The sequence below is a fragment of the Lissotriton helveticus genome, chromosome 2_1 (genome assembly GCF_964261635.1).
Source record: "Lissotriton helveticus chromosome 2_1, aLisHel1.1, whole genome shotgun sequence".
NCBI classification, from domain to species: Eukaryota; Metazoa; Chordata; class Amphibia; order Caudata; family Salamandridae; genus Lissotriton; species Lissotriton helveticus.
In genome coordinates this window covers 1,869,095,300-1,869,121,120 of record NC_136059.1, presented here as the reverse complement: position 1 = coordinate 1,869,121,120, position 25,821 = coordinate 1,869,095,300, and the positions used below count along the sequence as shown (strand labels likewise).

The 25,821-nt window shown below is 44.5% G+C and overlaps 1 protein-coding gene across 1 annotated transcript in view; it reads right to left on the bottom strand.

The window, feature by feature from the left end:
• The window catches only part of LOC144819964 (bifunctional heparan sulfate N-deacetylase/N-sulfotransferase 4), a 994,778-nt gene that overhangs the window by 167,625 nt on the left and 801,332 nt on the right, over positions 1-25,821 (bottom strand). The window contains exon 7 of the mRNA XM_078677645.1: positions 2,335-2,431. Coding sequence (XP_078533771.1) covers positions 2,335-2,431 — 97 coding nt within the window. The remainder of the gene's footprint in view (positions 1-2,334; positions 2,432-25,821) is intronic.

Below are 25,821 nucleotides of genomic sequence, written 5' to 3'. Positions count from 1 at the left end.
TGCATTTTTAATATTGCAGCGGGTGCTGCTTGCAGCACTGCCCGCCGCAATGGAAAAAATGCGGGATGGGCCCGCCAGTGTGGCGGGCGCCCCCTAACCTGAATGGCGGGACTGCCGCGACATGAGCGGACGGTCCCGTGCCCTGATGTGTCCGCCCGCCATTGTAATAGGCCCCTTAGTATCAATGAATGAAGATTCTCTGAGTGTAATTACCTAATCAGGATTTTAGGTAGGGAGCTATGGACAGTACACTCACAGTTTTGAAGACCAGGATGAGTGGTTTCTAGAGCACCCTATTTTTGGTGGATAGTCAAACATGCTGGCATCAAGAGCAAGAGCTAGGGCTACGTTTCTGGACTTACACAGAGTCCTAATGATAAAGTGTATAATCTTTTCAATGGAAAGAAGTAATGCAGGAAGAGACAGTAATATATTGTTGCATTAGTTCAGTTTTCTGCTGGTCATTGCAGGGAGCAGTACTTTAGCAGTGTGGAAGGAGAGAGTGAGGCAGAGTTTGAATACGTTCAGTAGATAATGTCTAGCAGCAGTATCACCAGTGCTTAGGAAGCACTGAAGGTGCCTGGTAGATGTAAAAAGGACAGAAAGGTGTCTAGTTTAAGCTGTTGGAATAAGAGTGTCAGGTGCGAAGGAGATGAAGGGACACTTTAAAAAGGGGCACAGGAAAGGTGTGTCTTAGAAGAGTTCAGCAGAAGGTAATGGAGAGACATCCAGTGCAGGATGGCTTTGAGGCTGTTGGAGGCTTGAGCTGCAGGTCAGGGGTTAAAGTTGGAAAAGAGGAGATGAGTTGAATATCATCTTTGCATAGTCGATACAATAGGCCTAAATGGGAAATAATGCTACTAAAAGATATGGTAATTTTCAGTAAGAAAGCAATTAAACAGGAGATATGGGCTGTAGCATAGATAGTTTAGTGGCTTTAATTGAGGTTACTAGAGAGTAGGAGAAGGGGGGGGCAGAAAGAGGAGACTGGGACCTGATTTTGAACTCGGATATCCCGTCCGCCGAAAAATAAATCTTATAGGATATAATGGGATTTATATTTCAGCGGACAGGATATTTGTCACTGTTGTGAAGGAGTAACCCGTCCGCCAAGTTCTAAATCAGGCCCTCAATGTGGGAATTGCCAGGCAGGGAGGGTAGGGAGTTTGTGGTAGAGGTGATTTGTTGAGTATGTAAGTGCAGAGGGTTAATTATTTTTTGAAAGTAAAAAGAGTAGATTGTGCTCTGTTTCTGTACCTAAGTGAGTTTGTTTAGGAAATGTTTGTGTTTCCTCTGGGAGTGTGTCCTTGTCTCCATTTCGGGGAACTGTGCATGTTTTTGTTTTCATCGATTGGATATTGGGGTCAATCCAAGGCTACGTTCTTAGTGAGTAATTTGAATTGCCAAATGTTGTGAATTTAACTGAAGAATGAAGGCTTAGCTCTTAGTGAGTGTTTTTGTTTGGTAACGTATTTGCATTTAAGAAAGGAAGAAGGGAGCTTGGTGGGGAGATGGCTATATTTTTAGACAGAAGAATTAGTTTTAGTGCTTTGGAATGTGTGTGAGTTGGCAATGAATTAACTTTTAAGAGGAAGTGAAATGAGGGAATTTGGGTATACAGGGTTGGTTCCACATTATTACTTAGGTGCAAATTAAATTAGCTCAGAAAGATAACAGGAGTGTTGGGTGAAAACAATTTGATATTAGTGACATGGTCTTAGAAGAAGAAGGTGCTAAGTGCAGTTGGTGGGTGGTACAAAATGGTGATCTGAGCACTGAAAGGTGGAATAGCCATAAGGGAGTTGTACTTAAAGGTGTAGGGAGAAGGATCATTGCTTGCTGCGGGAGAGGGGTACAATGTTAGATGTGGGAGCAGTAGTAGGACTGACACCTACTGGGATGAGTTATCCAGCTGTAATAATAACAAAGTTGTTGAACAGATAAGGTAGCTGAGATGCAGCCAGGGACAGAATGCATAGTCCAGATAGCCACAGAACAGACCTATGACAACGGAGGATCTAGGCGACATTGCATTTGTCCTACAACTCACACATTACCCTGGCGAGGACAGACTGAGTGCTCAATACCAGCTGTCAGTGTCTCACAATGAAAACAAAATGATTTTTTTCACCTTGTTTGAGTCATTACATTCATGTAATTTTACAATATAAAGAAGAGAGCAAAGAGGAATGCGATTCACCTCACTGAAATAACACAGACACAGTTGGGATGGGCATCTGGCTTCTGATTATGAGTTGGAAATAATCCAAAAGTCCAATTATGATGGTCACAGCACTAATAAAGTAACTAAGTTGAAATTCATAGAAATCTCACCAGTTTTCTGTGGTCCTATCACAAAAAATGTTGGCAAGCGGTCGCACGTCTTGTCCCTCGACCAGATGTCTCTGTGCCGCCGGTCATCGCAGGGATTCTGTGGAGAGAAACAAAATGGTTTGTGTGGTTGTGGCAAGCTAATACTGCACACGGGTGCAAATATATTCCAACAAATATGGTAGCTTGATATTTTTGGATTACAACAGTGGGCAATGGATTAACACGTCAAATGAACTGTATTAAAGGCCCTACTGGTGGGGCTTCCGGAACCAAGGACCAGGGACCAGATAGTGTGTATGTGTCACAGCTTAATTTATGCTCCTATTTCAAGGACTTCTGTGGGATACAAATGCACCCATTATGGGTAGAAATGTAAATTTGGTAACCAGGACAAATTGCATGTTGTTTGATTACATAAGGTATACATGAATTCACGTACGGCTTTTCACAGCATACATTTCATCCTGCAGCAACATGCTTCAAAATAAAGTGTTCTAAATAAATATTAGAACTGTTAATTTTGAAAACAGACTTGATCTTTGGTTTCAGAAAGAAGTGAACTATTTTCCTCAAGAAAACCCAGTGACACATATCATTTATAATACATGGGATTCTGAAATCCCTGAATAAACACGAGGTCTCTAATTTCCTTATGACTGGCAACTTGTGATCCACACAGTCACCCATTATAAAGAAAATATATCAGAACTCGCCTATTATAAGTTATCACAGTCGAGTTCTGATGTCTCAGTGCCTGTTGCCAGACCCAGCAGCCCAGGTGAAAGGTAGGTCAGGTCACAGAGCATAAATGATGCAGCTGTTTAAAGCCACAAAAACAACGTTTTTCTTTCTGCTGCTCAGTTTTTTAGCTTACAAAGAAAATCAGAGAGAACATGTTTACTTTTTGCACTCCTTAAATAGTTAGAGAAAAGCTAGAATCTTTCTGCACGTTTTTGCACAGTGGGGCTAGTGCCTGTCATTAGGCACATCAATAAGGTCTTAATGGTTAATTGCAGCCTAAACGTCAACCAACCTATGACTAAGATAGGGCTAATTGAAGTGATTACAAAAGAGGCGCAGTTACTTTGCAGAGGAAAAATGAGACTGAAGTAGTTACTGCGTCTTTTTCTCAAGAAATGGTTTTAGATTTGCCTCTGTGCATGCCACTTGTGATAATATATGCCAAAGAGTAATGGGGTAATATGGATTGTGTTGCGAGAAGTGAATTGGCAGACTTTACCAAGTGGGTAGTTTCCTCTATTATGCTTCATTTGTGGAGTTTATCTTGTGCACACTTTCAGTCCAAAACCATACAATGTTTTTGTTCGTGCACAGTTTGTAATAAATCAAGCCTTCGCAGAAATCATTTGAGTCAGAGGAATGATGATGAGTTTCTACTAATTTACATATTCCGATGTTAAGGCACCCTAGGAACACTTTTGCTGATGTATGTCAAATGTACATAGGCGAAACAGCAAATGAAAGCACAAGGGTGCTTATTGACAAATTGCAGTTTCTACTATGTTGTAGTAATACAATAGTACCACTATAGTACTACAAAATTGTATTCACAAACCTACAAGTGCAAATCTAAACTTTCAACTCTCCTATCTTTTCTATGGAGAGTTTCAAATTTGTAAGTTTACTATTTTGTAGTAAATGTGGGCAGGACCAGGGGGAGTGGCGGGAAATACTTACTGCTATAAGGAAGGGGTTTGGAAAGGAGTAAACATGGGTTTAGGGAACGTTAGGGGGGGCGAGAGATGCATGCACCCACCTACAGAAGAATATTCCTATTGCTATTAACAAACTACGCCTCTAAATTTATTACAAAAAAGTGATCTAAAACTTTAGTAAATTACTCGAACTTAGAACTGGAGTAAGTCCTGCACCCCAGCCGCCTAGAGAAAGTAATGGAGGTAGGGACTTAAAACTAAATTCCGTAGGAAATAATATTAAATTAAAGTAAAATATTAAAATAGTTGGAAATATAAATTTAAGATTTTTTTTTATTTAAAAACATTCATTATTTATACAAGTATAATTAAACTACTTTAAATTAATTCTATGTGTAGTTTTAAAGAATTATTAATGCATAATTTCTTTTTACTTTAACTGGGAATTATTTTAATAATTTAAACTTCAGAAATTATTTAATTTAGTATATTTACGTTAATTAAAGATTTAATTCAACATTAAACTAATAGTGCTGTAACATTTTCCATTTTGTTCTGCATCTAAAATAAATATATTAAATGAATTTACATTAATATTTAACAGAAGAATAGTTTTAATACTTTTTAGAAACTAAATATACTTTTCTACTTAATCCCTATACTTTGCTGTATGGAGACTCCACAGTCAACACTCCCCCAGCACTAACAATGTATCTAACCTGTACTCCTACACATATTTCGCCCCATTCACTTTGTACTTAACCTGTACCCTATAGACATACACTATGTGCCCTGCACTCTTTCAACGTACACTCTGAACACACCAACCTCGTCACACTACACTCACCCAGCTCTCACCCTGCACCCACCTATCTCTCACAATGCACTAACCTACCGATCATCCTGCAACCAGACACCACTCAACCTGCAGAGAGGCACTGCTCATCCTGCACTCTAATACCACTCGCCCACCTCTCTATGCACTCACACACCACTGTTCATACTTAATTTACCTCTCGCCCTCCACACTGCCACATCTATCACCCTGCCCTCACAAATCGCTCAGTCTACACACATACACCATTCACCTTGCACACTCAGACACTGTTCTCCCTCTACTCACACACCACTCAACCCACATACTCACACATCACGCGCTCTGCATACCTACACTCTATAGTATGCCAAAGTAGGATGAGAATCACGCTGTGCAGAGGTCTCGGTGGAAGTAGAATAAGGTGGTCATTTCTAATTCCTAATATAGGCATGTAGAAATTGAATACATTGTAGTATATTAGCATATCTATGGTTTGAAGCAAAGTTAAGCAAACTAGCCAGATCAGTTGTTATATTAGTGTTAAAGGAAGACTTAGATTTGAGATGTGCATTGATAAGAAATAGATGCATCGTCCCTGGCCTGGAGTGGTTGTGTCTGCCAGCTTCAGTGGGGTTGATTTTAGAGCCTCAAACATGTAATCAAACTCAACTAAATTCTCTTGATTGGACTGAACCATTACCTTTATTTAATGTGATGAGGGTACTTGTATTACTTCTTGAAACTACAGAACGCTTGTGGGGACCTCCAGTCATATCCAAATCTAGATAGGGAAAAATTGATTGAAGGTTAAGGAGTCAAATGTTTAGAAATGCAGGTAACTCTTGGTGAGTTCTTTGTAGGAGGGTTTTTTATTCACAAGTATGTTCTCTTGATTGAATTGATTGAACCATACTGGGATCTAGGGGCCTAATTACGGTGTTGGTGGGACCACCACTGTCAGGCCATCGGACGAAGGATGTCCGCTCGTCGCATTACAGTGGCGGGCGGATGGTGGGCGGTCAGAGAGACCGGCTGCTACGATCCAACGGGCTCAAGAAGCCCGTCGGACCATTGGAGGGACTGCAATCCCTACAATTGTGGTGGTGTCTGCTCAGGCACTGCCGTAGGGATTACAAGGTCCTTTTCCACTGGCCGTTTTATGGCGGTTACTCGCTATGAAAAGGCAGGTAGAAATTGACATGGGCCTCTGCTATGGGCCCTGGGGGCACCAATGCTGCTCCCCTACAAATCCCTGCACCATGTGGCAGTCACCGCATGGTGCCTGCCACATAGTGCAGAGAGGGGCAAAATGTGTTTATTTTGTACTGTGGTGTGTGTTGCAGCTCGCAGGACATGCTGCAATACAAAATATATACATTGTAACTGCGTTGAAGGCGGTCACATCCTACTACCAATGGCAGGAATGCCAACAGCAAGTCGGGTGGTCCATTTCCCGGCAGGATGGCAGTCGGACGAAAGTCTGACCACCATCATAATCAGGCCCAATGTGCCCAGAAGGAAATACAGTGGAAGTTCAACTTGCTAAATAGGTAATAGAACCCAAACCAACATAACTCATTAGACAAAAATACCCTGTTGATCCTGGAATCAGTTGGAAATGTCTATATTGCCACTCATAAGATGTTTAAGTTACATGTAAGCAACTAAACCCAAACAATTTTCTACTGGTCCTACCTGAAATAAAATAGAAGTAAGCTATCAACCTGGCTTCTGCTAAACTTCAATGTGACGTTCAAAAGTGTGCTAAAGATTAATGATAATGTTCTTAATGTTACAACAATGCTATAAAAAATCAACAACATTCTAAAAGGAATCCGCTATTAAGATGAAATTAAAGTACTGTCTACATGTGTATTCTAAACCATGAAAATCACCATTATCTTGTCTGTTCAGTAACAGTACCTGTAGTGTCCTGTAGCTCACGATGCATTATTGGGCCACACAACACGCCCAAGAATGTGAAGGTGACTTTAGCTATTCTCACCGGTAGAAACACAGGGCTAATCCAGTCAAATGGCAGCCAAGCAGTTTCGAAAAAGTCAAGTTGATTCGGCTAGTCTGAATGACAAACAACACTTGCACCCATCATAATTGCCCTCTGTGTTTTAACCATATCAGTTTTCTATACAATAGCAGAGTTGTTAAATCGTCCAACATCTATTTGGATTGCTTGAGCTTTAGGAAAGTGCGGGGTAATCTGCACACGGGGCAGGGCAACTGGGTACAGGGAATCCTTTGGTGCTCGATGTATGCACTCGGGCTATACTTGCCACATTTCCTAACCATTAATTCAAATCCCAGAAATAGCAGATCTCTGCAAGAATCTGAACCGGTGATCCCCATGCATATGTGAAAAAGAGTTTAGGGAGTTTCATCAAACGGTGATGGTTGCAATGTTTAAAAAAACTGGATGGCTTTAGTAAACCTTTGTGCCAGTGGAAAATGTTCCCAATCAGAGCAATGGGTTGGGATGGAAAGAACAAGGACATGAAGTAATAAAGGATAAGGGAGCACCTTTATCAATATGTCTCTAGTAAATATATATTTCCTAAAGGAGTGCATTTGAGGAAGATTGGATGTGATGTGTAAGTGTATCTCTGTACATGCGATATGATGGCCAACCCTTCAGAGGGTGCCAGTAACTCAGTAAATGTCAAGGGGGACACAGAAGCCTGCATTCATAAGCGGCATGCACACAATATAAGTGGGGCAAGAACTGGTGTAAGTGATGTTCACCTTAGGAAACTGGTTCAAGAGGACATGCTGGCTAAAGACTTAGAAGCAAATTTTCATTGTCCTATAGTTGTTGAACTGCCCTCTTCCCAGTGGTAGGAAACAGCAGGATGATCTTTCCATTCTGGAGATCTTAGTATTGGAAGGGTTCTTCTAAAAGCTGGAAAGGACCCTCAGAGTACCAAAGGGTGCGTAGGCCAGCAGTAGGCTGATTGATTCAACTCACTGGCTGATTCATTTCTTGGGGCTATCCTGGTCCACACTGAATCCTACAAACTCAGTCTTGGCTCAAAGCAGTCAGTAAGCGTGAACTCTTAGACTCAGCTGACTTATGGTTCAGAAGCGAGTGGGTGACACATATATTGGTTCACCAATGTATGGCCTTCAACCTACCTGGGTGAGGGCGGGTTTAATGTAATACCATTCCAGAATCTTGTGAGTGGGGCTAAAATATATCTAGTACATAGCTATATACTCTCCCACACTCTCCTTCAAGGAGTAGAAGATTGACCAACTAATGGAGGAGGGGTCTATGATGATTTCAAGTGAATAACTTCCACATTGCACCTCATTACATGAAGCTAAATGGCCTTTAGAGTCAGACTGAAAACAGAGTGCAGTGTTTCCAAAAGGGAAGGATGCATTGTTTGCCTAAATCAGACCTATCTAGATGGGACCTATCTATCTTTATATATATATATATATTTTGAAGTCTCTCTAGTCAGCACAAAGGTATGTTGGACCACCTCTATTTAATCAAGTAAGGTTTAAATTAAAGATGCGAGTATGGCACACAACCTGTTGTGTGGGAGTCTTAATTATCAACTTGACTCAGCAGTTGTAGATCCTGTGCCCAAAGACCAATGTAGAGGCACATTTGCACTTACCATAGAATGTTGAGAGGGCGCTAAGGAGATCCACATGCTCATATATCCATCCAAGACATGCAGTATCCTATTCACTGAACTCAAGTATACTAGGCCTCTGATGTATAGGTCAGCGTATAATCAATGCATTCCCCGTGCCAGTTACTACAGGCGAGTGTAGACTTCCTGCAGACATGTTAAAAAGGTCCTACGCACTCGATGACCATTTTGTGCCAACTTAATTCATAGCATGAGACTTCGTGAGCGTCATTAAGTCCTCTGAGATTTATTGTCGTCCAGTCTGCTGTAAAAGCTGAATATGCCCTGCAGGTACGTACATTTAATACAGGTTCGTTAAAGGGCTTGAAGGTACACCAATCAAGGTAGTTGCTCATTTTCTATAGTGAAACTCTGACAGCAGGGTTTATTAAAGAAAAGAGCCATAGATTTCAGGTGCTGGATCCAGAATACAGTATGAACTGGAAGTGGGAAGCTAGCACCAATCACATTACGTCTGTGAGAAATGTTGTTCTACGCTTTGCTGTTGTTCAAATGATGTTTTTTAGACAAGATCTCCATTTAAATAATCACAAACAGAAAACCATCATAATTCATAAAGTTCTTAAATTAAAAGTTTCCATTTTCAAATAAAATAAAAAACAATTGAGCCCAATTGTCACATCTCAGACTCTCATCTGAAGTAAAAGATTCCTTACAGAGGAACGTATCATTATATCATAATTGAACTATCCATCTGAATATGACAACAGTTCCATTTGCAGTATCAGAAACATATTCATTTTCAAAAATCTAAACCCCCATGCTGAGATTTGAAAAAAAAATTCATACTAAGACGGAATATTAAAATCTCCAGCTGTCAGATTCATAGAAATAAACACCTCCTTATTCCCCAAAGAGTTTACCACTAAGGTAATACTTCTTTGGGATAGATACAATTGCATTTCCATATTATACCAAAATCATTATTTAAACCTTTAAGAAAATGTATCTACCCAGTGCTTAATTTGTAAAATATGAAGTCCAGGTGCTCAATTTTTTTTAGGATGCCACACCCACTTCCCCTGGCTCCACCCACTTCCTGCACTGGCTCCACCCACTTGCGCTAGTGGCTCCACCCGCACTTATTCTCGCAGCCTACCGCAGTTCTCACAGTTGAGCCGCAGGCTCACAAGAGTGAGTGATTCATCTGCCACCAGCGCCCGCGCTCAGGTGAACCTCAAGGGTGCAGGCTGCCCGGGGGATCCGTTATGCTGCTACAACATGGTGCAAGCAGCATCATGCATGCTCAGCTGGCAGCACTACCAAAATCCTACTCACATAGCTGCCAAGGTTTCAGATAGCTATGTGTGACATTTTCATAATTTCATTGTAATTATGAGTGACATTTCAACGACTATGAGTGACACTTTATTGCGAGCAAAAATCAATTTGATTTGATGTACAAGAAACTCTAAGAAGTAACTGAACTAAAGTGCACTAACAGGGGCCCGCCTGCGAAGAGCACTAGCGAGCTGCTCTGCCAATCAATGCGGCCCGTGCGGAGTGGTGGCCTGAATAAAAGCAACAACAGAAAACTAAAAAAAACATAAGCAAAATGCTCACGGTATGTGTAGAGATAAGATCCAGTGTGGAACCCAGCATATTCACACCATGTGCCAATGTTGGCAGCTTAGCGCCCCATTACACCATCCTCCAAGCAAACTGATAGCAAACTCCAGTACTGGCAAACTCGTAATAAACAATCCTTTTAAACATGCGGCGGAGTTCATTTACAAACATGTGACCGCAAGTTGTGTCAAGAAATATAAGAAATATGTGACCCTCTGCACTCACCATGCCTAATACGTTAAAATTATACTAATCACTCGACTCCTCAGTCAATTCACATGAATAGTGATAATCACAATGATTGTTAAAAGCACAAATGTAGTGATTGCTGCTTAGATAAACAATATATTAACTATGACCTTAAACCCGATAATAAAGTGCAGATACAAAAGTTTACATGCACCCCGTCATTGAAAACAAAACGAAAAAGAAAAATGAATCAAAGCTCCATGAACAATTATTAACCATTTGCGGTTGTATAAAGATGTGTGGCACTAATGTGCTCTTATTAGAAAATACACCACATTCTCGGTACATGATGACTTACATATTCGTCTCTCCTCATTCTCTGCTCCCTTCGCAGTCGCTGGGTACCATCATTGAAGTATGCGCCGTGGGGCTGGGGGCTGCGTTATGACTCCATAATCTATCATTAACTCCGCTGCGCTTAGGGGGTGGGGGGTCAGCTGGTCGCAGGTCCCGCAGCCAAGGGCCTCTGCCATGCCGAGGAAAGTCTCCCCTCAGTCTCCATTCATTCTCCCTCGCATTCGCCGGGTGTTGGTGCCTCTGGGTGTTCCCTGGGTTAGATGCCCTGACCGGCCTACTTAGCTGCTGAGGTCGGCCACAGTACGATGTGGAGCCATGTGGACTCCTGGGAACGCCCATCCTTCTCCAATGCCACCCACGGCAGCTCGGGGGTCCCGGGGTGTGTAACAGCTGTTTTCAGGCTTAGGTGCCAGGGGATGGTGAGGCTACGTGACGGCGTGGGCAGAGAGGGAATGTAGTTATCTAAAAAATTTAATAATTTAACTTAGCATTTCAGTTTTCTCACAGTTGAGCCGAAGAGACACAACACACAGTGAATGCTTCATCTGCCACCAGCGCCCGGGCTCAGGTGAACCTGAAGGGTGGAGGCTGCCCATCCGTTATGCTGCTTCAGCGTGGTGCAAGCAGCATGGTCAGCTGGCAGCACTACCAATATCCCACTCACAGTGTCCCGACTGGAGAGTGCACCTGTCTTGAACCCTAGAAGTGCCTCATTAACACAGCTCCCACAATGCACCTCTGTTTAAAGGAGCAGTGCATGGGCTGACATCTGAGGACGGAGACTAGTCTGAAAGCACTCCTGACAGCTCACGCGGGCCTATATGGTTGAAAAAACACGTCTCTCTTTGAGGTAGTTTGGGGGTTAACACGCCTGCTGCAGAGAGATCTGCTTGGGTGGAGTCTCACGCTGCTGTTTACCCTTCTTTGCTCTCCAATACCACAAGACCAGTGTTTCCTTAGGGCAGTCAGTGTGCACAGTATTTTGGGTTGAAGTGCTCCAAACGAGGCATTTCCTGTGAAATAAATGTTCAACGGAACAGAAACCGAATCCAGCCGGCGCCTGGCGCCGCAATAAATCAGTGTGTGTGACAGACAGTAATTAACCAAGGGCTGCGGCCCCATGATCGCAAGCAACTGCAATATACATCATTTTATTCTCTCAGACCGGACGAATGGATGTCACTGCAGGCAGGCAGGTAGCCTCAGGGCAGCCGATTGTTAACCGCTCGCTGTGACCTGCATGATTGAACATGCTGAGCACAGAGTATTATTACGATCAGACTAGGTACATTAAAAAAAATATCAATATGCATGTGTGACGCACATGGGAGATGCGTAGACCCGGCCCTGCCAATTAAGTGCCGGTGCTAAGCACCGGAAAGCTCCGGCACAAATTAAGCACTGTATCTACCATGAAAAATCACTTTCCCACAAACTTTCACTATATAATATATCATTCCGACGCAAAACTGAGGGCAAATTTACAAGCCCTTTACAACACTTTTGCGCCACAGTTTCGTCACTTTTTGTGACACAGCGGTGGCGTAAACAATGCACCACATTGCAGCCCATTTACAGCGTAAGGCATCTAGGAAGATGAGCCACCTTGTAAAGCCCAGTGCCCCATTATACCAGTCCCAGGTATAATGTACGGAGGGTGGGCATTCCCACGGGGGAAAACCTCTTACAAGTGACGCAGTGAATTCTACAAGATTTCACTGTGCCATGTCTAGGACACAACTGCGTCAAAACCCTACTCCTGCTTGGAGCAGGCTTAAGGAGTGATACAGTGTATTGGGAATAGGTCTCCCCTTGCATTGTTGGAGTGGCGTGATGCTTGCGACATGACTCCAGCAATGCGTGACTTTTGAGCCAACAGCTGCGTAAGAATTTCTGATGCATCTGTCAATCCTTGCGCATGGTGTCCTGTATTGTAAATACAGCGCATCCATGGTGGCGCAAGAATTTCGTATGGATTGCACGGAAACTGACGCATCTGTATAGATGTGTCAGTTTTTTGTAAATCTGCCCTAAATATTTAGTTTGTGCCCCAGAAGTCAAATATTTATCTGCCTTATAATCAAGCACTGTAAATATGAGATATGACACATTCCTGTCCATTTCCCCTGTGCTGGGCTGCCGTGCGCCAACACAGGCACACAGGCACCTTTGCACCATGGTGCAAGGGTGCTTGCGTTGAGGGGATGACTGTTTTTGTGCAGCAAGGGAAACCTTCCTGCACAAAAAAAATCACAAGAGGCTTTTTCCTCTTTCTATGTGTGCTGCAGCACACATCACATAGAAAAGGGAAAAATGAGGAGAAATAATGACATTTCTCCTCGTTGTGCTCGTAGTTTTTGGCGTTGCCTCAGATATATACGATTTCTTGTAAATTGGGGGCAGTATCAAAAAGCCATGGAAGCTGCTGGGAATGCCCTCAGCAATACCCATGGAAAACCACTTTAACGCAGAAAACTGTTTTAAAGGGAACCATATTTATGAGGCAGCTTAAGCCAAAAAAGTGGCTTTATGCTGCCTCGTATATATGGAGCAGGCTCCTGCACCTCCGAAAGTCACAAAAAGTGATGTTCAGGCGGAGCAAGGGGCCTCATAAATGAGGCCCCAAGTTCCTGCAATGTTCGTGCAAGAGATAAACCAAAGTTCAAGCTTCACGAGCTACTTTGTGTGGAGGATTTGAAACATGTTCAAGCAGTGGGGCCCTGATATTGTCTCAGAAAATTCTAGTATCACATGCTATAAGCTGCACGCCATAAAACGCCTTAATAATAAAGTTATTGAATCATTTATTTTGAAAATCTTCAAATCAAAATAATCCTGGTATAGTGCATACAATATGTTGAAGTCTGGTAACAAAGCAATAATAGTCAGAGAACTACTTATGATAGTATAGTTGTGGCAAGTGTTAGACTTAAATTATGATAGAGCAGAGGTTTAACCCCGCATCTTGTTAGGACAATTTCACACAGAAATAATTTGTGACATTATATTACATTAAAATGACAAAATGTGTATTAGGCTACTCGTTTAAAAAAACACACACAAATTAAGTTCTGATTTAGATACTGCATTGTAAAAGCATTCAGAATGTTAAAAGCCATTTTATTAACATATAACAGTAAATAAGTAGATGTGAAAACAGACATGTTTGTGGCCTGTGGTCTTATGATTAGATAAATGTGATAAATGAAAGTATAACACCGAAACATCTATGTGAGAATTAAATGCTTCATGTGTTAGATAATAGATAGCAATATTAGATGTATAACGTGAGCACTGAAAACGTCAAGAAAGGTGAAGTAGGTGCTACATGGTCTTATGTCAAGATTCCATTTTATAAAGCTTTCTTTTAGGTGCCTTTAAACCTTGGATGCTGTAATAACATATAAAGTGCAAAGAGACTTACCAAAATATATGTGAAATGATAATGATATAGCAAAATTATTATGAGTACCCTATATTTACCTAAATGAATTGCAATTCATATTTGAAGCAATATTAATAGGCTTAATTAAAGACACTAATGCATTATTCTGTGTAACATGAGTTTCACATTTTAGCAAAATGTCATTGTGTATGAGATGTATTTTATGAAGACCTCAACTTTGCTTCCTTTTCTAATATAAACTTATGAACTGAATAGTCTGAAGCCTATGGAAACCTTGCATAACTTGTCCACTTGTGTTCCAACTCTCGAGCGCCTTCTTTGACGTTTGTAGCTTACCTAACTAGACTTGCAACAAAAGTGTTACTTCCTAGAGTAATGCTTGAGAACCGGACAGACATGGGATGAGAGCATGAAATAGGCTACTTCCTAAAGGCTACAGACAATCATATGTGCATGTGCTCTAAATGGTAAAGCATGGTAAGATTGGTCTACACCTGTTTGGCTAATTTAATTTACAGATACGACAGATACGATAGCGCTCTGGTTGCTCTTGGTTGCTGAGCTGAGAGGGGACCCTTGGAGCGTCCGCACCATGACAGTCGGTGCCGGGAATGCTGCAGAGCGGAAAGCCCATTTTCAGATCGCGGCTTTTTGAAAATTGTTAGGTTTATTAAAACATCACTTGCTTTTAGCCCGCATACTTGCACATAAAAGAAATTTGCACACCTGCTGCTTGAGCGGGATCCATTGCTTTCTCCACTTCCGCTAGCGCCATCTTGGGGGAGGATTAGCCACTTGACGGCGCCATCTTGGTGAACGCACTAGTGGCAAGGAGGGAACACGCTTAGTGCCTATTTAAACCTGGGCAATGCGAGCGCGCAGCTCACAGATATGATAGCGCTCTGGTTGCTCTTGGTTGCTGAGCTGAGATGGGACCCTTGGAGTGTCTGCACCAAGATAGTTGGTGCCGGGAACGCTGCAGAGCAGAAAGCCCATTTTGCAGATCGAGGTTTTTAAAAAATTGTTAGGTTTATTAAAAAATCACTTGCTTTTAACCCGCATACTTGCACATAAAAGAAACTTGCACACCTGCTGCTTGAGCGGGATCCATTGCTTTCTCCACTTCGGCTAGCGCCATCTTGGGGGAGGATTTGCCACTTGACGGCGCCATCTTGGTGAGCCCACTAGTGGCAAGGGGGGAACACGCTTAGTGCCTATTTAAACTTGGGCAATGCAAGCGCGCAGCGGGCACGCCAGAGGCAAGCCCGTCTGCGCCTGTCCGTGCCTCGGACGTGCCTAGTGTCAGTCAAGCTGCCCATTTAGGTAGCGACGGGACTCGCATCGTATATACCAGGAAACAGCTAATGGAACTAGGTAAGAGGGCAGACTCTGACATTACTTATCAGAGCTCCCACGAGAAAGAAGCAAGTAATGCTAGGAACAACATGCTGAGTTGTGGGCTGATCAACAGTCGGTCGTTGGTTAAGCACCACATGGAAATCTCCATGCTAATTGAAGGTATGAACTTGGATGCATTATTCTTAACAGAAACTTGGATCAGAGCCGAGTCTGTGGTAGAAATAGGACTTGCCTGCCCGGAGGGGTTTAAAATTTTGCACAACCCAAGAATAGAGGGCAGAGGAGGAGGGGTTGGAGTGATTTATAGAGAGGAGTTGAATTTTGCCCCTCTAAAAGTGGATGAGATCACTGGGATGGAGCTCATGGGATTTTCACTGCTGGAACCGAAAGGCAGCCAACTTACGGGTCTGGTCTGCTACAGACCCCCAGGGAGCGCCACTCTGTATCAATCTGTTTTAGACACTATCACCAATCTCTCCCTTATGCACTCCAGAATGATTATCATGGGTGACATTAACCTGTGGGAGAGTGCTACCCTGGGTAATCATCTGCGAGATTTGAATCCCACTTGTGCAAATTTGAGTCTGCAACAGCTAGTAAAGCTCCCGACCCATCAAGGAGGACATATTCTCGACCTGCTCTTTGCCAATGGTATGGACGCGGAGGTACTGGATATTATACCTCAAAATTGGACAGATCATCACCTAGTTTATTTTCAAATCACACTACCTGGCCAGAGGGACCATTTTAAGCGGTCTGTGGTCTATCGGGTAAGGAAGGAATGGGCGAAGTTGGGCAGACTGGGTGCCCTATTAACTCCACCAACCGACAATCTCTTCTGTGCTTCCGCCACAATTGAGAAGAACTATAACACCTATCAGGAATTTATCAGGGAGGCTCTGGATCAATTAATCCCGGTGAAGAAAATTAGAACTAGAAATAAAATCTCAGCTCCATTGTACAACGAGGAACTGAATCATCTACGCCTGCTATGTAAAAAGGCGGAGAGGAAATGGAGGAAGGGATATTCAGTGGGGGATAAGTTAGAGCTGAGGACAGCACAGACCATGTATAAGCTATGCATCCTCGAATGTAAAGCTTTTTTTATGCCAATTCCATCCTACACGCCTCAAACGGAACCAAAGAACTTTTTAAGATAGTTAGAGAAATATCAGCTCCTATATGCTTGAGCAACAAAGTGGTGGTCTCCCAGGAATTATGCGATAATATTGCTTCGCATTTCCTGGATGAAGTGGGGAAGATCGTCAGCTCCTTTATGGAGACCAATACCATCTCCCAGGCTCCTGATCCACAGGAGAAGGAGGGGGGCCCGGGTCAGCTATATACTCTTGATAGTTTTCAGGCCCTTACTGACCCTGCTTTTAATATCGTGGCTCAAAGTATATCTTCAGGGTCCCCACTCGACCCCTTGCCACAGAAAATATGAAAAACCTACGGCCAAACGACCTTCTCTTTGCTAAGACAGATCTGCAACCAACCCTGGAAGAAGGCACCGTCCCGGGGGGCTGGAAGCAGGCAGTGGTTACACCCCTGATTAAGAAGCCCACCTTGGACCCGACAAACCCGGTTATCTTTCGTCCATTCTCTCTGCTCCCTTTTCCTATTAAAATCCTGGAAAAGGTTGTAAGCAGATCCCTATCCGGGTTCTTGTAGGAACATCAATTGCTGGATAGGGATCAGTTCGGGTTCTGGCCGGGGCATGGGACGGAGTCTGCTCTGTCCACTATGATGGACAATTTACGAATGCGGGCTGATATGGGAATGACACAGTGTTGGTGCTTCTCGATATGTCGGCAGCGTTCGACACAGTGAGCCACTCAATCCTTCTAGAGAGACTGGAGAAAATAGGGGTGAAGGGACGGGCCTTGCAATGGCTACAGTCCTACTTGACAGGGAGAGAGCAGACAGTCACCTTGGCACCATTTACATCGTGCAAATCATCTGTCACCCATGGGGTCCCCCAGAGCTCTGCCATCAGCCCCGCCCTTTTTAATGTATATCTGCAGGCGGTCTTTCCTATCATTAAATTGTTCGGGGTTGACTTGGTCAACTACGCAGATGATACACAGCTGGCATTCTCTTTGGAGGGAAAACAGGCAGTCTCCTTGGACCAGTTCCAAGAGTGCATGCGGCAGACCGCAGACTGGCTGCGGAGGAACTCACTGCAGTTCAACGGTGGAAAGACCGAGGTGCTATACTGCTCTCCGGTAAGGCTGCCTACGCACGCTCCGAGGGAGTTCAGGCTTACCCTGGAGGAGGAGCCACTGATCCCGGCCAGCACAGTGCAGAATCTGGGGGCCCTAATAGATAAGAACCTCCAGATGGAGTCACAGGCAACCAAGACAGCTAATGTCTGCTTTGGTCTGCTACGCCTGTTACGCCGGATACTTCCGATCCTACCAAAAGACTTGCGCCCATTGGTAGTAAGCAGCACAGTGATGAGCAGACTGGACTATTGTAACTCTTTGTATCTAGGGGCCCCTCAGTACATCTTCCAGGGGCTGCAAAGAGTCCAGTCTGCAGCAGCAAAACTGGTGCTGAATTTGAGGTGCAATTCATCCTCTACCTTTGCACTACGGGAGCTACATTGGCTTCCAATCAAGGAAAGGGTTATTTTTAAATCACTCTGCCTGGTGTTCAGAGCATCTTATGGGATGGGCCCAATCCCTTTGCAGGAAAGATTCTCCTGGTACCTTCCTTAGACACAGCTCCGGTCCTCTGGTGCCAGTTTACTGGCAACCACAAGATTCAAACGCTCCCGGATGGGGGGGGGAGGGCTTTCAGAGTGGTAGGGGCCCAGCTGTGGAATGAGTTGCCAAAAAGGAGCAGACAGATTGACTCTCTAACTGAATTCAGAAAGTGCCTGAAAACCTGGCTGTTTCCGAAGGTCTGATCCATACTGTCCTCTCTCTACTCGCCATCATGCTGACCAAGTGTTCTGATATCTGAAGCGCCAGGATACCCGTAGGGTGGCAGTAGCGCTATACAAGCACAGATAAAATACAATACAATACAATTTACCTATCAGTCCCCAGTAATGTGGTATGTCATATACCCAGGGCCAGTAAATTAAATGCTACTGGTGGGCTTGCAGCGCTAATTGCACCACCCACCAAAGTAGCCTTTCAAACCTGTCTCAGGCCACTGCCATGGCAGTTTACTGCCGCTGTGACGTGGCACATAAAGTGGGTGCCACGTCTGTGACTCCCCTTTTACTACATATCAGTCACCCCTAAGGTAGACCCTAGCTAGCCCTATGGGCAGGGTGCATTTTAGGTAAAAGGTAGGTCATGTGCCTTAACTGTGTGGCATGTCCAGGCAGTGACAAACAGCCATTTTGGTTTCTCACTACTGCGAGGCTGCCCTCTCATAGGAATGCATTGGGGATTGCCTGATAAGTGTGTCAGTGATAATTCCTGATCTGAATGGAGCAGCGGGATCAAATTGGTATGTTTGGAATACTGGTTGTAAATGCTGCATAATGGTGTGTACAGATTTATTATCACTATTTTAAAAATGCTACATTTAGAAGTGGGCAATTTTGTGTGCTATGTGTCTTTGTGCCTGCCTGATGTCTATTGCAAGCCTGGCTCTAGAATGACAGGGGCTGGTGAGGTGGAGTGGCTCCAGAGGGGCTGGGTGAGTCAGCACTAGGCTGAATAGGCAGATCTGTATTTGGAGTTGTGGGAGCTGTAGCCCCTGATCCTGAATAGGTCTGTACCTGCCTTTTACCATGCTGGCTCCACCCCATGTGGTGTGTATGGGACCAGAGCCTAACCTAACAATGATGGTGTACGAGCACTGTAAAGAAATGCTTGAGTGCCCCTCAGAACTGGTTTGGACTAGGTCCAGTGCCCTGTGCCAGGAGGAACAACAAAGACAAATGAGGTATAAATATTGGGGCTGTGACCCCATGTAAAGGCTGCTGTTGGTTACTAAGTTGGACTTGAAGGAGCGCTCTGCCAGGAGGATCCGCTGTGGGACCCAGCTGCTGCCTGCAAGGGCTGGAGCAGCTGCGCTCTGCAGGGAGGCCCTGCGAGCTGGCCTGCCTGTGCCCACCTCTGTCCTGCATAGCTTGTGTTTGGGCTGGCACCGGGCTGAGTGCTTTGACTTTTGTTACCCTCTGAATGGGCACTTTTTCTCCCCCTTGAGGCCAGGGCATTTTCCCTTCAAGGAGTGCTGTGCATTGCAGCCGGTTTGTGGCTGGCACATGGTGGGGGCTGAAATTGGTGCCAGGGCCCAAGACGCGGGCTCACTCGCTAGAGGTGCAAGAAGCACCACAGGAGCCTTCCCTTGCTTGTAGTGCCAGGAGAGAGTTGCGGCTCATTGCCGCTGCCACCTGGAAGTCAGGCAAAGACTTCCTAGTTGTGGGCGGTTCCGGCAGGCAAGCTGAAGCCTTGTTGGCATCTGTTGCCTCACGAGAAGGCAGTCAGGCAAGAATGAAGCCAGAAGGTGCGCGGGTCTTTTAATCCAGGGAGCCCGGTTGTGCCCACGCAAGAGGAGGACGAGAGCCCTGTGTGGTTCCCAGCAGCCAGTGGCCAAGTGAGGAAGTCAGGTGGAAGACGCCTGATCCCGGGCAGCTCCCATGAGGTAGGGGAGAGCCCCACAGGTTCCTGCTCTCGATTGTGGGCGGGCAGTAACCTACAGCATGAAAGGAGCAACGGTAAGGAAGGGCTCCCAAGGCATTGTTGGTGTCTAAGGGCTGTGTACACAGCTGTACCGCCAGATCGCGGCAGCTGCAACATTGGGGGCATGTTGGCTCCCAGGAGAGACAAGGGTGAGTTGCATTCTCGCCTGTTGGGCCTGTACCCTGCTGCAGTGGCAGCCTGGTGGGAGATGGCAGCCACAGACTCCTAGAACCCTGACTTTTAAGGACATAGGGCATTGTGAGGAAGCCCAAGAGAGGCCCCCGAGCACATTGTGTTCTGGTGGGAGCAAGGTCCTAAGAGAAGGTATGCACTGTGTTAGGGTTATTGTGGTGCATTGCTAATATAATTGATGCATAATGTGGTTCATGCCTGGTCTAAGGTGATTTATGCATGATGTGTTTGTGCTAAGTGCCTGTACCAGTAGTTACTGGTTGTGTTATTACTCACCTGTTCTGATGGTTCTGACAGTGGCCCGATTGGCCCAGCACTGTATATAATCCCCTGTAAGGTAATAACTAGTGCATATGTGTAACAGTGTAAATATGTGAATGCATTCTAATGTGTTTTATGAGTAATACAAAGGCTATTTTTTATATAATCTTGTGTGGAGTTTCTTTTGTGTTGTGCCCAGTGTGTCCCTGCTGTGTGAGTGTGTCACGCAAACGCTTAACAGATTGGCTCTGGGATAAGCCTGACTGCTCTGCCAAGCTACCAAGGGGGTGAGCAGGGGTCATCTTCAGTGCGTAACTCCCTTGCCCTGACTAGAGTGGTGGTTTCTGCCTGGCTTAGGCGCTTGCACTAGCCAACCACAAATCCCATTTCTAACAACAAGTTTGCCCATTAAAAAGTTCTGTCTATTCTCAGGTATTCATGCCAGTATTTTGATGTCCATTTTCAATATAGAGAAAAGCGTGTAAAAGCCAGCATCTCTCCGAACCTTTCCAGATTCTAGGATAATAGATATCAGACCATCTCTTATGGTAGATGGGAGTGAACTGATGTCAAAGGCCACCTGGCATAGCTTCTGCAGCCTGTGCCGAGATGCTCCTTGAATTTCTTATAAAAGTGGCTCTTTAGATAATGAGACCCAGCCGCAAACGCGTCTATAGCCTGCAGTTTTTTTAATAGTGTAATTGGTATCAACAAAAACTCCTATGTGCTACCCTCCACCCATGCTAGCATAACATCAGTCAGGAAGGGGTCTATTTGATCACTTGGGAGGGACAGTTTGAAGGTGTGGAAGTGTTTGTAATAGGAATAGGATGTGTGGATAATTGTTTCTACACCTGTCACAGATTGTTATGTTATGTTAAAAAGTATTTCTAAAGCGCATGTACACCAAATGGTTTCATGGCGCTGACTCTATCAAGTGTCAGACCAGGGGTCTGTTACTCATGTGCCTGCCCAAACCACCAAGTTTTGAGCTTCTTCCTAAAGCTCAGAAGGTTGCTACAGAACCGGATCTCCACTGGGAAGGAGTTCCACAATTTTGGGGGCCAAGGATGCAAACCTGCATCCTCCCTGGTGTTTTAACCTGAAAGAGGAGATGTTTAGTTGCTGGAGGTGGCTGAGCGCAGGGTGCGGGTGGGGATGTACCTTGATAACAGGCAATTGATTAATTTAGGGCTCCGGCAGTGTAGGGACTTAAAGATAAGCAGCCTGTTTTAAATGCTGCAAGTTGGGGAATAGGGAGACAATGAAGTTTATGATGGAGGGGTCTAACAGATAGCCATCTTGGTTGCTTGCGGATCAGTCTCGCAGCTTGGTTCTGGATCAGCTGGAGACGTTTAGTTAAATAGAGCGGCATGCCGAGGTAGATAGAGTTGGCGAAATCCAGGTGTGAGAGTACCAAGGCAATCACTACCTGGATCAAAGCTGTGTGGGTAAGAAGATGGGTGAATTTTCTTTTTTTACGCAAATCGAAAAGGCAGTTCGAGACCACTGCCCCTACTTGGGATTTTAATGAGAGATCGTCGTTTATGATAACTCCAAGGCTTTTGACCGAAGAGGAAGGAATGGGTGGGGGTCCAAGTTCCGACAGCCAGTAGAGTGGTCCCCAGAAGATCTTGCTGTTACCAATCAGAACTAGTTCGGTCTTGCCAGGATTAAGTTTTAATTGAATTTGATCCATCCACTGCTGAATATGGGGCATAGTGGCCTGAAACTCCTGAATGGAGGTAGGCGAATTATCGATGGTGAAGATTAGCTGGAGGTCATCAGCATAGTTAAAGTTGGTTACTCATCTGTACTTTAGGGACTGAATCAGGGGCAAGAGGTATAGGTTGAAAAGGTGAGGGGAAAGTGATGATCCCTGCGGGACTCCACACAAGGTCGTCATTTTAGGGCCGATGAAAGGGACCGGGCATACAGCTTGGGTATGGCCCTCCAGAAATTATGTGATCCAGTCGAGGGCCGAACCTTGAATGCCGGCTTGTCTGACACGGTCTATCAAAATTTTATGGTTCACTGGGTCGAACACGGCCAACAACTCTAGGAGTACCAGGGCCTGAGGTGTACCCTTGTTAGCGTTAGAACGTAGCACGTCCAGTATTGCGAAAATCACAATCTCCAAAGAGTGAGCAGGACGGAAGCCTGCTTGGTGTGTATCTAGGTATTCAGAGTGTTCTATGAAATTGGAAAGGCACTTAGCCACGTGTGCCTCCAGAACCTCAGCCAGGTAGGGGTAAGGAAATGGGATGATAATTAGAGAGATTTAGGGGGTTGGCTCCTGGTTTCTTTAAGAGGGGGAATATTATAGCCTCCTTGAATGCACTAGGCACCTTGCCCTGCAAGAGGGACTCATTCAGTAGAGGCATAATGGTATGAGGCAGGGCAGAGAGGGTGTCTTTAAGGATATGAGGCAGACAGCAATCCCCGGGAGAGCCTGATTTGACTCTGGCCGTCAAGTGAAGGAGGGACTGAGTGCTAATCTCCGGAAAGCAATCTGAGGTGGAAGGATTCGTAGTCGTGGTGCTGATGGGCCCCGTGAAGCTCGATGTAGGGATGCTAGCTTTGATGACTGAAATTTGGTCCTCAAAAAAGTTGTTCAGGGAGTTACATAATTCTTGGGTGGGTATCTGTTTAGGTTGTATTCTCTCTGGATAACAGAAGTCGTTGACTAAGGAAAAGATTTCCTTCGACCTGTTGTGGGCATTCAAGATTCTATCTTGAGATTCACCCTCTCATGAGCGTAACACATGCACCACCGTTCTGGGCTGTGTTCCCTGCAGGAGCAAAGAGGGTGTTCTACTGGGTCTTTCACTCTCTCCATGTTCACGAGCCAATGCTTGCTTGCCTAAGTATGCGCCATTGTGGTTGGTAGCCTCTTTAAATTGAAAGAACAGGAAGGAACCATTTCTAATCCCCATTCAAGCTGCACAGCCTCATCCTTCACAAATGAATCCAATAAATAAAATTTGTATTTCTTCAATAATTCCACTTTTTACTCCGTTATCTTTCACCTTTCATCTCTTGTTTCTGTTATCAATTAATTTTACTCATCCCCATCTTTATTCGTAGTTGTTCTAGGAAAACACAGGATAATTAAATGTTTCCACATGTCACGATTTCATTTAAATCATCCAATGCATTTCGGAATAAACCCTTCGTCAGGGGTATCTAGAATACAAAATATCCATAAAGAATAATCAGCTAAATAAATTGCCCATTAAATACAATAAATGTAAGTATGCATTTGACTTGAATGCGTAGAGTTATCAAAACGTGGCAAATCCCCAGATATGCTATAAAGCAGCGACCCTAGTACACCACCTCAACTCTTCCAAACCCCCCACATATCTTACATCCCCAGATCAAGTAATTCTAAAATACTAGCTGCCCCATAATCACACATAGAACCATTTTTTTACTGTTACAACAGAAGTCAAGGACACGCTTATCGTAAGATAAAATCATCCATATTTTAAAGGAGAAAACATTATTTCAATCAATACTAACAACCCCATAATCACCGTGACGTGAAATCATCAATATTTCAAAGGAGGAAACCTTATTTCATTGCTGCATGCCTCAGCAGCACTATTCCATTGCGGATTGCACATGCTGTGCCCGGCACATCATCCCTTTACCGGCAATAACTGTGTAAAGTCATTGAAGCAGTTTCTCATGTTTCTCGTCCTTTTCAAATCTCCCCAGGTGATTAGTCACTTTCCTATGTGCACTTGCTAAACTCAGCAATGGACTAAGTGTATTACGAACTAACCAAGAGTTCTATGGATACTTCATTTCCCAGAATACCTTAGGGCTTATATCACAACACTTTTCACTCCTCATTATTGTAGTTGCTCATTAACAACCCTCTAACTAATATACATGCAGGACGTTTGAAAAATCGAAAAACAGGGGTTGAATCAACACTGTTGGACTTGGCCCTTTTTCCCTGAAATGTTTCGCTTTTCATCCCCCCATTAGAGGATATCTCCCCCATGGCAGAGGAATTTAGAGGCCATGTGTCGTGTGAGATGCCATAATACATACTGCGCAATGGCGTGCGCAGACTGACTTTCACTATTTAAACATGTTACTTTTAAAATGGAGGCTATGGCTGTGTGTTTGTGCCGCCTGACTAATGTGAGTTGGCAGTCTAGTCGTTTGTTTCCCTGCACCCCCAGCTTTTGGAGGGAAGCCTAGCACCCAGGGTGCTCTACACCTCCCCCTAAACCAGTTAGGACCAGTTTCCCCAGACGCTTCTAGAAGCTTCTAGCACTGCCTGATAGGTGGGGTAAGGGGTGTATAAATAGCGGAGCTGGGGTGCCATGTGCTCAGACTGAGTGGACTTGAATGTGAGGGGACATACTGCCAGGAGGTACTGCAGCATGGGCCTGTGTGCTGGCCACTGTGCCCTTCTAAATCCCTCTGCTGTCCACACGGCTAGTGTGAGCCTTGCTGCTGGAGTAGAGACTGCTGTAAAAAGTGGAATTATTGAAGAAATAAAAATGTGATTTATTGGATTCATTGGTGAAGGATGAGACTGTGCAGCTTGAATGGGGATCAGACATCGTTCCCTTGTGTTCATTCTACATTGCAGCGCAATTGGGTGGGGCGGGGAGCAAGCTAGCACGCCATTATAGGCTTGAAGTAATAGAATATAGTAAAAAGAGTAAAACATGGAGTACACCAGTGTGCATCTTATCACTGTGCATGTACTCTTTAAACTGAACCAGAAATCTGTCTAGTATGGAAAGTGAAGTTGTGTCATGCGAAGAGTTGTATTGCAGCTGCGCTTTAGCCAGCTAAGCCTTAATGGTTGGAAAATGGGTCCTAAGAGATTTCAAAACCCTCAGCTACTCGGAAATCACAAACTCTCAAATGTACACTTTAAGGGGCCTATTAGGATGGTGGGCAAATCTCCCCTGCCGGGGAGGGGGAGCGACCTGATCACCATCGGACCGCCATCCTGCCATGAATGACCCCCCGCCACATTAGGATGGCTGGGGGGTCTACGGCGGACGGAAAGACTGTTTGCTGCTTTTCCGCTGGTCGACTTGTCGACCGGGTGGAAAACCTGCATAATATGGTGGCGGTGTCTGCAAAACAACCCCATCCATATTATGATGCGGGCGGTGAGCAGCCTTTGCTGTTGGATGGTGTTGAGGGGGTGGGGGTGCACATGGGGGATACCTACGGTACCCCCTTGCATTTGCATGCACAACGTGGCAGGCACTGTGCGATGCCTGACAAGTTGTGCATGCAAATGCACAACATAAATTTTTAACATTGCGGCGGGTGCTACTTGTTAAAAATG